Source organism: Rattus norvegicus, chromosome 10, assembly GCF_021556685.1.
Source record: "Rattus norvegicus strain SHRSP/BbbUtx chromosome 10, alternate assembly SHRSP_T2T, whole genome shotgun sequence".
Lineage (NCBI taxonomy): Eukaryota > Metazoa > Chordata > Mammalia > Rodentia > Muridae > Rattus > Rattus norvegicus.
Genome location: NC_141543.1, coordinates 57,786,253 through 57,800,294, shown reverse-complemented (window position 1 = coordinate 57,800,294; position 14,042 = coordinate 57,786,253). Strand labels below are relative to the sequence as shown.

General features: G+C 43.1%; 1 protein-coding gene and 1 long non-coding RNA gene across 4 annotated transcripts in view; one reads left to right on the top strand and one right to left on the bottom strand.

Annotated features, from left to right (window-relative positions):
- LOC102555216 (uncharacterized) overlaps positions 1–2,893 on the top strand; it is a 25,919-nt gene extending 23,026 nt beyond the window's left edge. For both annotated transcript variants that reach the window (XR_015631734.1, XR_015631733.1), the window contains one exon: positions 2,258–2,893. This is a non-coding gene — a long non-coding RNA (uncharacterized LOC102555216). The remainder of the gene's footprint in view (positions 1–2,257) is intronic.
- Positions 1–14,042, bottom strand: part of Myh1 (myosin heavy chain 1) — a 23,776-nt gene extending 9,734 nt beyond the window's left edge. The window contains exons 1-24 of one of the 2 annotated variants that reach the window (XM_087570406.1): positions 14,017–14,042; positions 13,735–13,767; positions 12,121–12,360; positions 11,867–12,010; positions 11,594–11,750; positions 10,613–10,640; positions 9,741–9,855; positions 9,550–9,642; positions 9,373–9,436; positions 8,604–8,702; positions 8,413–8,516; positions 8,157–8,295; positions 7,825–7,943; positions 7,587–7,736; positions 6,621–6,791; positions 4,884–5,196; positions 4,692–4,768; positions 3,549–3,636; positions 3,347–3,464; positions 2,998–3,121; positions 2,774–2,910; positions 2,428–2,683; positions 711–953; positions 423–599 (exon numbers count right to left, since the gene is read on the bottom strand). In XM_087570406.1, the coding sequence (XP_087426532.1) occupies positions 423–599; positions 711–953; positions 2,428–2,683; positions 2,774–2,910; positions 2,998–3,121; positions 3,347–3,464; positions 3,549–3,636; positions 4,692–4,768; positions 4,884–5,196; positions 6,621–6,791; positions 7,587–7,736; positions 7,825–7,943; positions 8,157–8,295; positions 8,413–8,516; positions 8,604–8,702; positions 9,373–9,436; positions 9,550–9,642; positions 9,741–9,855; positions 10,613–10,640; positions 11,594–11,750; positions 11,867–12,010; positions 12,121–12,324 (3,120 nt within the window). In that variant the 5' untranslated portion in view covers positions 12,325–12,360; positions 13,735–13,767; positions 14,017–14,042. 2 annotated transcript variants of the gene reach the window in all.

The following is a 14,042-nucleotide window of genomic DNA, read 5'->3' as shown; positions in this document are numbered from 1 at the left end:
TGCATTCACACACATCCAATAGGTTCTCTCTTAGCCTGTCATGTGTAAGGCCAGCTGATCTTCCATATCCTTGTCCAGTGTACTCTTGTCCCTCTGGGCATGAGTCCTGTTGTCATGTTGCTGTTATGCTTCCCACTTGGGCTCTTAAAGCCACCAGTGTTTCTAGTGAGCTAAAGACTATTGTTCATACAAATCTTGGTGAACAAGCGCCCGTTGCTTTTCATTCTTTTTACTCATATCATCTGTTATCAGCCACTTGTCTTGTTGATTTTCTTATTTGTGTGTCTTGGTCTTCATGTTGACAATGACGTCCTAAAGTTCTTGTGTAGGGGAAGTGCTTTGGTGATGCCCATTATGTCACTGGGAGACAACCTTGCTTAGTTATAGAACTTTTAAAAATGTATCTGAGGTATTAGACTCACGTCATCCACTTGCTGTTCCAGCTTGATTTTGGCTTTGGTCAGGGTGTTGACTTTGTCCTCCTCTGCCTGCAGGTCATCCAGGGTCTGCTGGTGGGCCTCCTGCAAGGCCTTCTTCTCCTTGGTCAGCTTGGCGATGGTTTCGTCCAGGCCCGCCATCTCCTCTGTGAGGTTTTTCACCTTAGGAAGCAAACACACTTTGCATTAAATATTATGTCTTAATAGTTTAGGTTTTATGTTTTACTTCTTAATTAAAGTGAGTCATAAGCCGCCCATGTTGATATTCCACACCTTGTTCTCCGTGGCGTGCTTCTCCTTCTCAACCTTGGCCAGTGTCAGCTCAAGGTCATCGATGTCTTTCTTCAGCTCTGAGCACTCGTCCTCCAGCTTCCTCTTCTTGGCGGTGAGCTCGGCGTTGATCTCCTCCTCATCCTCAGCCCTCTCAGTCACCTCTTTGATTTTGGCCTCCAGTTGGATTTTGGTTTTGATCAGCTGGTCGCATCTTTCCTCAGCATCAGCCAAGCTGTCTGCTTCCTATGAAGACATAGTAGACATTTTAAAATTTTAGTTCCCTGGCCCTTTTAGATTTTATTAATATTTTGAAAGCAAATAATGTTTAAAGGCATTAAGTTTCTTTTAGCTAGCTTTCCATCACTGAGAAAAATTGTCAGGGCACTGACTATTAACTTGAATAATAGCAATGAAATGTAAAACGTGGTTTCCAGTGAAACTATGATACCATTGTTTTTTTATATGTTTAATGTATCAGCATATAATTTCAAACCAGCTTTCTTTGTTTAATGTTCATTTTTATTAAAGTTTAGTACAAAAAAGATATTAAAATAAACAACTGCATATGAAGACCTTGCTAAGGGGACAGTGAACAATAGAACAAAATGACTAAAATGGAAAGAGTGTCTTCCAATGACGGCATAGCTTAGAATTAGAAGAATGACTGGAAGAACCAAAAAGAATGGGTCACAGGGACAAGTAGTACTTGGATAACCTTGTTTCTAATGAGGAAATGGGATTTGAAATATAAACTCTGCGACAACATGCTTGTATTTCTAGGCTCTAGAACTAAGTAGGTAGTAGATAGAATATAGTGCTAATACACAGACACACACACACACACACACACACACACACAGAGAGAGAGAGAGAGAGAGAGAGAGAGAGAGAGAGAGAGAGAGAATAGTTGAATCAAACTTGGGTATCTTCTTCAATAATCTCTTTCTTCTTATTTTGGAAAACTTCAGTCTCTACAAACGACAGTAAAAATACAAGCCAGCCTTGATATTTGTAATTCCCTTTGTTATATATTCAGAATGAAGACCCAGAGGGACGGCTTGCTTCCCCTTCTGAATTCAGAAAACTGAATGGGAACCTTTTGTGTTTCTATGCTTGATTATGACAGTAGCTTGGGGGAAACAAAAACAGATCAGATGATTGCCCCTTCTCACATAATATTTTCCGAGTCTCTAATTTATTGGGTCATCTGAGTGAGATTATCAACCCAATCCCTCATGCTATGCATTTAAAAAAAAGACACTATCTATAGAAAGCCTTGCCATGATCCAATTCTTTTAGATAGTCTAAAATTTCTAAAACAAAACTGTATAGAAAGTTTTCAGAAGACTATTGGTTAAGTATTTGGAATATTGAATTGAAACTGATATACTTTTATTACAAGGTCTCCTCCCTACTCACTAATAATACTGTTCTTTTGACATTTGTCAATATGTAGGATATGGGAAAGCAAATATCTCCCTATTTGCCATCCACAGTCTGCCAGTAAAAGCAATTAAAGAACAGGAAATGTTTCTTTTTTTTTCCAGGCAACTAAGCCTCCTACTGAACTGATTTGCAATACTGTTGTGTGTGGAATGTTACAGAACACTCAAAGGAGTTGTTCATTTAATGATCGTTAGCCCGTCATGTGATCCTGGGACTTTCTTGGTCATCACGGAGCTGAGATTTTAGCATCAGAGAGAACCCTGAGACTCACAGACTGAACTTGGAGCTGCAGGTCATTTTTCTCCTGCATCAGAGCCACCATCTTTTCTTCTAGCTCTTTCCTTTTGGCCTCTGCCTTTGCAAGGTTTTCTTTAGTTTTTTCAAACTCTTCCTTCATGTTGGCCATCTCCTTCTCTGTCTCGGCACTCTTCAAGAGAGGTTTGATCTTGAAATACAGCTTCATCCAGGGCCAGTGTTTCACATTCATGAAGGCTCGGACGTTGTACTGGATGCAGAAGATGGACTCTCTGTGAGAGGAACAGAAATGTTCAAAGTTGGATTCTGACAGGAATCAGGAATAAAGGGACTAGAACAATGAATGATACCCTTATTCATACCTTCGCTCCACCATCTTCTGGTACTCCACTCTTGCCAAGTACCCTCGGCACATGGCCTGCGTCCGGGTAATCAGCTGGGCCAACTTGTCATCTCTCATCTCCTCTAGGAGCCCCAGAAGACCAGCTTTGAAAAAGACCTGTGTGCAAGCAATGTTTCAGATCAGAAACTTCACACAAAGTTTAAAGGGGCAGGAAAACATTAAGTTGGATTTCAAGAGGATTACCTTGGTGTGACCAAACTTATACTGAGTGTGGTCAATGTCGATGGAGCCAAGGAGCTTCTCAGAAGCCTTCTTGCTATCGATGAATTGTCCCTCGGGGATGGCACTTGCATTTAACACCTTGTATCTGTTCAAGCCAACCAAATAAATGACATAGCTATTGTCACCAAGCAAATCTCCTTACCATAGGAACACTATTGAAAGAACTATATTATCCCTTTATCTATTCCTCGTACAGTCAAAGGACTTTACAACATGTCCCCAAGTCACTTGAATGCTGCTTTTCTAATTGTTAAAAAGGAAAAGCAATAGCAAAAACCCTTAAACTAATCCACAGTGACAAATATACAACCTCTGCTTGAAGTCTGCGTAGAGGATCCTGCTGGGGAACCCCTTCCTGCAGATGCGGATGCCTTCCAGTACCCCGTTACACCTCAGCTGGTGCAGGACCAGTTCGTGCTCCATGGCACCTGAAAGAACACATGCACTTCATGGTCTAGACTCTGAAACAAACACACTGGGACTTGTCTGGTTAGAGGACAGAAGTGTCTTACCAGGCGTCTTAGTCTCATTGGGGATGATGCACCGGACAAAGTGGGGGTGAGTGCTCCTCAGATTGGTCATCAGCTTATTCAGGTTCTCCTATGGAGTCATAGAACGTCTACTTTAGTGTGTGATGTTATATACACTCCCATTTACAGGCAGAGTGGCCATGAACCACCACTTTGGTTCAATTCTACTGAATAGTATGCAGTTGTGAGTTTTCCAGACTCATGGATAGAGTTTCTAAGGCCTTGACATGCCCTCCTAGCTTATGTTTTGTGGACCACAAGCATGGCTTCCTGTTAGTTGTTGAGATGGCTGCTCACTGCTGATGAATTTCTTGGCATGTGTGACATATTTATCATAGCACTGTAAGCGTGTGATGGAGCTTCATCCACACATGGGGCCTTTGCTGAGGTATTTGGTGTGGCTTAACTCCTAATCCAGTGCTGCCTTCCAGCCTTCCATCTATCACCTTACTTCCCTGAGCTCTTTTCTTGTTCTGGATACACAGCTGTATCATCCTACTAATAGCCACAATACTAAGTATCAAAAGTTTACCATTTTTTGGAGAAACTCTTTCAAAATAACAAGAGCATCCAGTTTTGAAGATGCAATTAAGCCAAGAAAAGAGATTTTTTTTCCCTTGAAATCTCCAGATTTATCACATCTGGTTTCTTATATTTTCTCCTTTGGACTCACTGCTCTCCAATTCCTGCTGTGATTCACCAGTCCTCCACTTTCAAATGAAGCCTCTACTAAGTATAGACTCCTAGACTATACTTAGGAACTTGGAAGCTCCCAGAAGATCAAGAAAATCTCATCGTATATGCAATCTTGTCCTGCTGGAGTTGTGTTTTTGTTTTTGTTTTTGTTTTTTAATGCCAAATGACCTCGTTACTGAGTTTCCAATCTGATGCTTCTGTAAGTCACTCCTGACCCTTATCTTGGTTATTAGGGATTGCTTCAAAGCTATTCTGACCCTCCCTAAAATTCAGGTCTACCACTGCCTTCTGACCCACCCCAACCCACCTGAGTCATATAACCAGTTTCAGAGTCTTCAAGACAATATCTCTGCCCCACCACACCCTTTATATACAGCCACATATAATCTAACACCCTAAACCTGTTTAGAGAGAACATGAAGTTTGTACCCTGAAGAGAGCTGACACAGTCTGGAAGGAAGAACCCTTCTTCTTTGCCCCTTTCTTTCCACCACCGCCACCAGACTCTGGGGAAGCAAGGAAAGCAGAGTCATTTAGAAGCCAGGCTTAGAAATTCCACATTAAATAAATATCACATTAATAAATATCACATTAAATAAATATCACAGTAATAAATATTACCTGCTTCAGCAGCAGCTGCTGCCCCAGAGAAGAGGTAAGCCAGAGTTTTCATTGAAGACTTCTGGTACAGCCCCACCACGGTCTCATTCAGGGGGTCCTTGTTCTTGTCCAGCCAGCCAGCGATGTTGTAGTCAACGGTGCCGGCATAGTGCACCAGAGAGAAGTGGGCCTCAACCTTGCCTTTGGCGGGTTTGGGCTTCTGGAAGTTGTTGGACTTTCCAAGATGCTGTTCATACAGCTTGTTCTTGAAGGAGGTGTCTGTCGCTTTGGGGAACATGCACTCCTCTTCCAGGATGGAGAAGATGCCCATTGGCTAAAAAAATAAACACAGTAAGAAATGCTCCTTGAACTCTGTCTGCTCACGGGAGTAAAAGATGACACAAATGGCTAAATCCAGTCTTCAGTTCCACAGAACTAATGAAGACTCCTTTGTTTGGTCAGAAGTCACTGATTTAATGAGACTCTTAGCTATGACAAAGGGAGACAAATGAGGGTTTTGTCCTTCTGCAGTTCATGTCTTTACTCCAAAAGTCTTAGAGCAGAATTTCTCCAAGTGCACCTTCTCAACTAGCTGCACTAGTTCATTGTTAATCTTGTTAACAATACAGACTCCAAGACTTACTTGATCTTTGCAGGAAAGAACTCATCACACTGACAGCGGGGAACACTGTTGTGGTGTTAAGTGTTTGGGTTGAGCTTAGCAGAGCTCTAATTTGAAAGCCTCTGTCTACAGCATTAGAAATTCATATTTCAGAGGTCAATAGTAGTGAATCCAAGGGTATCAGAGAAGAAAGAAAAAATATTCTAATAAGCGCTAATTTTTTATAAGAATAATAGGGGAGGGTGGTAATGGGGGGAGGATGGGGAGGGGAAGCCCATATTGAAGGGGAGGGGGAGGGGTTAGGGAGATGTTGGCCTGGAAACCGGGAAGGGGAATAATAATCGAAATGTAAATAAGAAATACTCAAGTTAATAAAGATAAAAAATTGTGAAACATTTTATTCTCCTATTAAACTTGTTTGATGCTTTTTTAAAAAAAGGAATAATAGATTTTGATGTAAGACTTTGTAAATTCTGTATAGGAATAGAGTTCTGGACTATAGAACATATCTGTCTCTAAAGAGAGGACATAAAGAATGGAGGGGCTGGAAGATGGGGGACAGGTAAACCAGTGTCTTCTGAATGTGACATAGGTGGCCATTGTCCTCATGATTTCAGTAGCTGTGGTTAGTTACCTGCCTAACAACTGTACAAAATGGGGTCTGTTAACCTTCCACCTTGGATGGGAGGGTTCATAGGCTCCACCCTGCCCCAAGGAACTACAAGCAGTAAGTGGCAGCCAGGGAGGGAAGGTGTATTTTCTTCTGTGGGGTAGCTACTGATAAGATGCCCATGGCGTGGTGAGCAATCCCCTCTCCCATGCTCACGTATGCTCCTGCAAACTCACTGGACCAAAAAAAGTAGAAGGGTGACTTTTTGAGGAGGAGTCAAGAATTAGCAGGGCTGGGAGTATTGGCAATTGGAATAACAAAAATATATTACGTATAACGTATTATATATGTGTGTGCAAAGTAGTCAAAGAATTAACATTTTAAAAAGAAAACATCTTGTCTCACTTATCAGCATTCTTTCCCCATTTTGTTTATCAGTAGACATCGTTTTCCATCTCACATACCGAGGTTTTATTGTCTTTTGTTTACACACCACACAACTGTGATCTGAACAAGGCATCCCTACCTTCTCGATGAGCTCGATGCAGGCCGCCAGGTCCATCCCGAAGTCGATGAACTCCCACTCGATGCCTTCCTTCTTGTACTCCTCCTGCTCCAGCACGAACATGTGGTGGTTGAAAAACTGTTGCAGTTTCTCGTTGGTGAAGTTGATGCACAGCTGCTCCAGGCTGTTGAACTAAATAAGTGGAGACAGAAATTAGCATTCTGTTTCTCAGGACAGTGTCTCTGGGCTTTCCTCAGCCGGGCAGGCTAACCGCTCTCTGGGCATGGTGGCGGTTTTGTCTCACTTGTAGCAAACCCCCTTAACTCAAATCTCATCCAGTTTCAATATGCTCATAGAAAAAGATCCACAAGTATCATTTCAGAATGAGACCAATTAGAAATTCTTCTGGTAAAATAGAGAGCATATCACCATTATTGACTGGACTGAATGGCATTCTTTGTAAGCAGACATACTTGAGTTTATTTAGTTGCCATTTCTGCCCACTTATGCCTGGTCAGTTGCAGAAGATACCTTAGTGTCTAAACACACTTCATTTCCCTAGTTAAGCAGATAGTGATCTCAAAGTCTGTATCAACTTGACATCCCCTTTCCTGGTGCCACTCAGATGCTATCGTTGCTTTATTGTCTTTTCAATCACTTACTGATTGCTGATTTTGTATTGAGGACCGTTTTAAGGGCTTTAAATGCAGCTGTCTTATAACTCACCAAAAGACGTGCAAGAAGGTGTTACAGACATTGATGGGTCTTCATTGAAATTGTGTGAAGACCAGGCATATGCCACCCCCACAACCACACAGAGAAGAAATGACAGAGCTCTCTTTAACTCCAAAGTTCATACCCTCTCCCAGATTTTTCAGTCCTTTAGCATGATTCAGTTTAAATGCAGTTAGCTTTCATAGCCTTTCCTCGGTGACTACAAGAACAAGATTTGCAAACTTCTCTGCTACAAAGTTTCTGCCAACTCACATCAAAGATCTCAAAGCCAGCGATGTCCAAGACCCCGATGAAGTACTGCCTGGGCTGCTTGGTGTCCAGCTGCTGGTTGATGCGGGTGACCATCCAAAGGAACATCTTCTCGTAGACAGCTTTGGCCAGGGCGCCCACAGCGTTGTACACCTTCAGAGACAGAGCAGTTCTTGTTGGCATCATTAATAAAGTCAAGGAGGTCTCTGGTATGTGTGCTTCACGAAGGGCATGCATTTACCTGCTGCACAGTCTGGCCTTTGGTGACATACTCATTGCCGACCTTGACCCTGGGGTAACACAGGGCTTTGAGCAGGTCAGCAGAGTTCAGATTTTGGAGATAGGCAGCCTTGTCAGCCACTGTAAAAACAGAATTCAAGTCCCCAACATTACCTCCTCCTGGCCCATAATACACAGAGGTAGAATGGTTAGACTGCTTTATACACCCTATTGGGGGATTAATTAGAGTGTGCTTTCTAGCTTAGCTTCAAACGAAACATGAGTTCGGACTATATTTTCTCTGTGAACCCATGTAGAGAGTTTTGTTTGGCTTTGGCTGTTTGAATTTGGTACCTTCCGTGCCATCCGGCTCAGCCTGCTCCTCACGTTGCTTCTGCTTGAACTTCATGTTCCCATAATGCATCACAGCCCCCGTGAGCTTATAGATGGAGACTCTTTCATCAGAAGTGAAGCCCAGAATATCAATGGCACTCTATGAGGTGACGAAGAGGAAATGTAAGGGCAGAAGACACTGCTTACTTGGCAGGACTTATAGTTTTCCCTAACTAGGCAATGGCTGTCCTATATCCATCCATCATGTATGACTTACATCTGTGGCCATCAACTCTTCTTGGTCATCAATGCTGGGCACTGTGATCTCCCCCTGACTGACAAAGGCGTAGTCGTATGGGTTGGTGGTGATCAGGAGCATTTCTGGGTACATAGGATTCAGGGTATATGTTGAGCATTAGAAATTGTTAACAGAAGACTCACTTCCATCTACGAATGTCAGGTTCTTACCAATTAGATCTGGCTTCTTGTTAGACATGATCTGGTAAAAAATATGGTAGCTTCTCTCAGCTTTTAGCTGGAAGGTGACTCTAGACTTCTCCAGAAGATCTGTAGTAGAGAATCAACATCAGATGAGAAGGGATTATCAAGTGTCTTAGAACAGTTTTAGAACTTGAGGTCATTAGCTAAGTCTTATGACCCCTTGAGATGGTAGCTCATATTTATAAGGCGCCCCATGCTACATCTCTGCAAACCCTGAGGTTCCTCTTACTGCCTCAAAAATGAAGGAAAACGAGCTCGGCTAAAGGAATGCTCACTTGTCACAGAGAAGAACCTTGACATTTGGAGTGCAATCTAGATTTGAAACTGCTGCTTCTTGTGTCTCCTGGCATTCTAACAGGGAGGCTACTAAGGGTATTAATTACCAAGGCTCGGAAAAGGAAAAAAGATCACATACTTTGAATCCGTAGGCAACTCAACTACCCCCATGCTACTTTGTTCTTTGATTATTTTTGAAATATTCAATCTGAAGTGAAAGTGTTCTGGGCCAGCATACTTCAAACAAGTCCAAGAAAGCCTGGCAGTTCCTACAGAATCATGCCTGGGTTGGTAAATTCACCCAGTGAATTTTGCCTAGGGCTGGCACTCACTGCAAGCCTGTCTGGCAGCTGAGGTGGTTGGCTTCTAGGCTCCATGCTGAGCAGGAGCTGTAAAGTGTTCTTCCAAAGCCTCATGTGTTATTCTTGTATTCTACTTAGAAGGTCCAGTTACTACTCACATGTTTCAATATCAGCAGAAGCCAGCTTCCCTGTGGTACCAAAGTGGATCCTGATGAATTTACCCTTGGAAGGGAAGAAGATGATGTTAGCTTCAAAGCTTGAAGCACACAGATAGGGGTGAATACAATGCTTCTACTATAGTTTCAACAGAAGGCAGAGAACACCAAGAGACTCACAAAGCGAGAGGAGTTGTCATTCCTCACGGTCTTGGCATTCCCGAAGGCTTCCAGCAGAGGATTGGCACTGATGATTTGATCCTCCAGGGTCCCCTGCAAGGAAAAAAGCAGTCCCCACATCTCAGGCTCTGGCTTTCCTTGCCTCAGAGCCCCCAAAGAGCCTGGACTCTGAACTGCGACAATTGGCTCACCTGCATTTTGCCAGAAGGTGCTTCCTCCTTCTTCTTCTCCCCAGTGACTGCAATTGTTGCAAAGTACTGGATGACACGCTTCGTGTTCACAGTCTTCCCAGCCCCAGATTCTCCGCTGTCCAACACACACCAATATGTGGGAAATTGAGCTTTGTGGCCAGTGAAACTATGTCTGCCAACAGTATTTGCTCTCTCATGCATCTGTCTTTACATCTCTCTGTTACTGTCGTCTACGTGAGGTCTTTTTAGTCAACAGATAACTCATATTGTTTTTCTTAGTTTGCACTGACAAGTAGGGGAATCCATTTATTATTCGTTAAATGTGTGGTTTGGGTGCTTAAGATGATCTGGGCTCTTTTCAAGGTGCTGAGACCTGCTCTTGAGGAATCCACCAAGCAGCCATTCAACAGCTATGTAGCGAATGGAGAGAGGAGTAAGAAACCCTGAGTGATGTGTACTCCTTGGCTGCCTTAGACTAGAAATACGGCTCCAGTTAGCTCTCCCAGGGTTAAGAAGTTCCCTAAGTAGGCCTCAAAGAACATGACTGATGCTGTCCCCCAAAAGCTTTACCTTCATTAGGCTGTGTGCTACACTCCTTCTCTGGCCACGCTCCAGGAAGAAATATTACATTCCCTACTTCCGGGAATACCACATGGATAGCGCTCTCAAGGAGACACTGACCAGCAGGGTGAATTCCTTGCTCTTGTTTTACATCTGGACTTGATCTGCCCTCTACAATGAAGCTGACGTAGATCCTAGGTCCTCACTAATCTTGTCATTTCTTTAGTACTTCCTGATTTTCTCCTTGGGTTTATCTTTCACTTTCCCAATGAGAGCAAAACACTAGTAAGTTTCAGAATAGAAATACATACGTGATCAAAATAGACTGGTTCTCCCGATCTGAAAGAGAAGCAGTGTGTGGTCAGCACATAAATCAGTCACATACATTTTTCTTGAGTCACTAAGTGTCATATTTTTTGTGGAGTTTTTTTCTACCGTATTATTGTAAAGTTCTAGATGGGATTTAGTCTCTAGTCTTTCAAGTTAAGAAAGAAAACGATAAATTGTTGTCATGTCTGTGTCACCACAGAAAGAATGCCCTATTGCTTTCATGGAAAGGTCAGTATACTCCGTAGTCAGACCTCCCCCCCCCCCAGTCACCATCTGTAGATTTTAATGGCACACCTCCCACAGATTAATAACTACTGCTAGAAATGTGTCGTGTGCTCTGTTACAGGTGGGGATGGTGATGTTCAAGCCAAGGTTAAGATTGCATTTCTAAATGGGTGAATTAACCTCACAAAGAAAACATTTCCTCTTCCTGTGGCCCCAGACTACAACCCTGTGAGTGGCCTTCCTTGAATTGTTAAAGAAATGACCAGGAAGACATATCTCAAAATGAAATTCTTTGCAGGGTGAACACTTCTGATTATAAACATGAGGGAATCCCAAGCACCACCTTCTGTAAGGAGAAGCTGCCATCAAGGATCTGATGACTTTAAAAATGACAGGACTTCTAAAAGTAGCCAGTCCAAGCAATGAGCAACTTAGGCAGTGAGGGTGGGTCGATGATGTGACTGGCACTTTTAGTCAAGCAATGTGTCACTCAGTTTTCTCATTATTCAAACACACAAAGTAAAGGACACATTTCTGAGCAAGGTGACAGTGACAGGACAGAGTTGCAAGCAGAGTTTAATCCCCCTGCCTACCCCTCTCTGCTTTTGACACTTTTCAGGAACAACTAGAACATCATGAACAATCATGAACAACTGGTTCTTTCTAAAGGTCTTTTGGATTCTAGCATTGTTGGGTTATGGGTGATAATTCAAATGAAAACCATTTGAGCCATTCACCTGTCAACATGAACTGGTAGGCGTTGTCAGAGATAGAGAAGATGTGGGGCGGGGCCTCCTGGCGCTTTTTGCCTCGGTAAGCTGCCACCACCTCTGCATTATACACTGGCAGCCACTTGTAGGGGTTGACAGTGACACAGAACAGGCCCGAGTAGGTCTGCATCAAGAGAAGGGACATAATTATTGGATGGGACATTCATTTTCTACATTTTTTTGGAGAAAAAAAACATATTAACTACTCTCTTGATCAAAAGGCCATGATAGTGAACTCACGTAGATCATCCAGGCTGCGTAACGCTCTTTGAGGTTGTACAGCACAGCAGGCTCGTGGAGGTGGGTCATCATGGCCATGTCCTCGATCTTGTCGTACTTGGGAGGGTTCATGGGGAAGACTTGATCATCTTTTACTGTTACAGTCTGTCCACAAACAAGAGATATTAAGTTAGGAACTTAAAAATGGAATGACTGAAATGTCAGTCAAACTAGCCCAGTAATGTAGTGTCACCAACTCCAGATGTTTTACTCACAGCGCCACCTTCGGTCTTGGCTGTCACCTTCCCCCCTTCCCTGCTCTGCACCGTTGCTTTTACAAAAGACTCCTTAGCATCCACCACAAACACGGATGACTTGGCATCAAAAGGCTTGTTCTGAGCCTCGATTCGCTCCTTTTCAGACTTCCGGAGGTAAGGAGCAGCCTCCCCGAAAACGGCCATCTCGGCGTCGGAACTCATGGCTGCGGGCTATTGGGGGCAGCCCAGTGGGAGAGTCTGCCTGGCAGAGGGAGAAATGGTAGAAATTCAGAAACCGACTAGTAGAATCACATGCCTTTTTCTTTTCATTCCCTGACAGTTGGGTGAATGCATTTGCACTGGGCCTAACCACCTCCCTGGCTGTGGTGTGGCTGAAATGTCAGACTCCTTGTTCCTTGCCAGTGCTGACAAGTACTTAATCATTCATTTGGAAAGTCGTTGTTTGTGGCTCGCCCACTATGAGAGATGTCTACTGCTTCCTGCACCTTGTCTTCTGTGCATATTAACCTTTAGAAGCTGCCTACCATTGGCTCCTGTAAATTACAAAGTGCCGAAGATGCTAAGATGTTCTCTGGTTCTTTATACTTTTTTTCTTCCCCATTGAATTTCCAGCCCCTTGCAGCAGGGCGTCCCTCTTTCTGTGGCAGCCTTCACACCTCTGAGAACACATGCTGGATAGAGAGAAGGGCTCCGGGCTGGATGCCTCATTAAAATGAAAAATCAGGCTATGTGGCTAAAGTCTTAGGAACTCTCTTGCATGTGGAGAGTTAGGGGTCTCCCCCCCGCCAGACTCAGCAGTTACAAATATTGCACACTAGAACAGAAAGCAGAAAAGTGAAGAACTTGGTTTGTTATTATTTTGTTTAAAGGACAGCTTATTATCCCTCTGTCCAAATTTTGACCAACTTAATTAAGTTTTTGTATTCTTTTACTCATATTATTTTAATTATTTCCCTCAACTTTTTCCTTTAAGATCAACTTCTTACCATCCATGAACTCCGTGGACAGTCATCCTATATAACCCACGTTGTGTTACCCTTTCCTGAGAAAGCTCCACTGGGTAAACTTGTTCCCAATTTTCCATTCAAATTGCAGTAGCTGATACCAAAATTAAAGTACTTTGCCTTGCTGAACCCACTTTCTCAGCACTTCAGTTTTTATTTGACAGACCATAAGACAACATGCAGATTTGCACTTTGGTAAGTCAAGGGTTGATCCATCCCATCTGTCCATTTAGACATCGCCTCGCTGTCTTATTAATTAGTGCTAAAAGCTGTAGCATAGAATGCTAATGGTTTTTCTTTTTAAATGAGCAAACTGCATCTCATTGCATGTTGAAATCACTTAAAAGACAAACTACAAAACTAGATATAGAAAACCTCATGCACAAAATCCCCAAGCCTCTGAGAAAGCATCTCATATGCTGCAAAGGATCTGTGTTAATAAGACCCAGTTTCCTGAGCCCCTTAGAGTTTCGCAACAGAAGCATGATCAGCCATGACAGTGAAATGCTTTTCATTTTTCAACCCCAACAGACACTCTGCAAACACTAAAGAAAATTATTTGCACTCAGAATGAAGGAAAAGGTGGGGAGGGAGGGGAAGACCTTACCTTTAGGGATGCAACTTCGACCGTGGGTCTGAACTGTAATTGGGGAAAAAAAATGCCTTCTGATTAAGAGCTAGTGACTCCCAATAAGAGCACAGCTCTTATCTGAGGGAACCAAGAAATGACTGGGAAGACCACAACATCTAATTACAATTGCCACAGAGTGGCTTGGTGCTTCACCGGAAGGACTGCCAGGGACAGCAGGAGCCAGGATGTGTGGCATGCACACTAGCAGCCAGGCATCCCTTCCCGTCCACACAGAGCCCTGTCCTCACACACTCTTACCTTGAAGCTTTATGAGGAAAGACAAG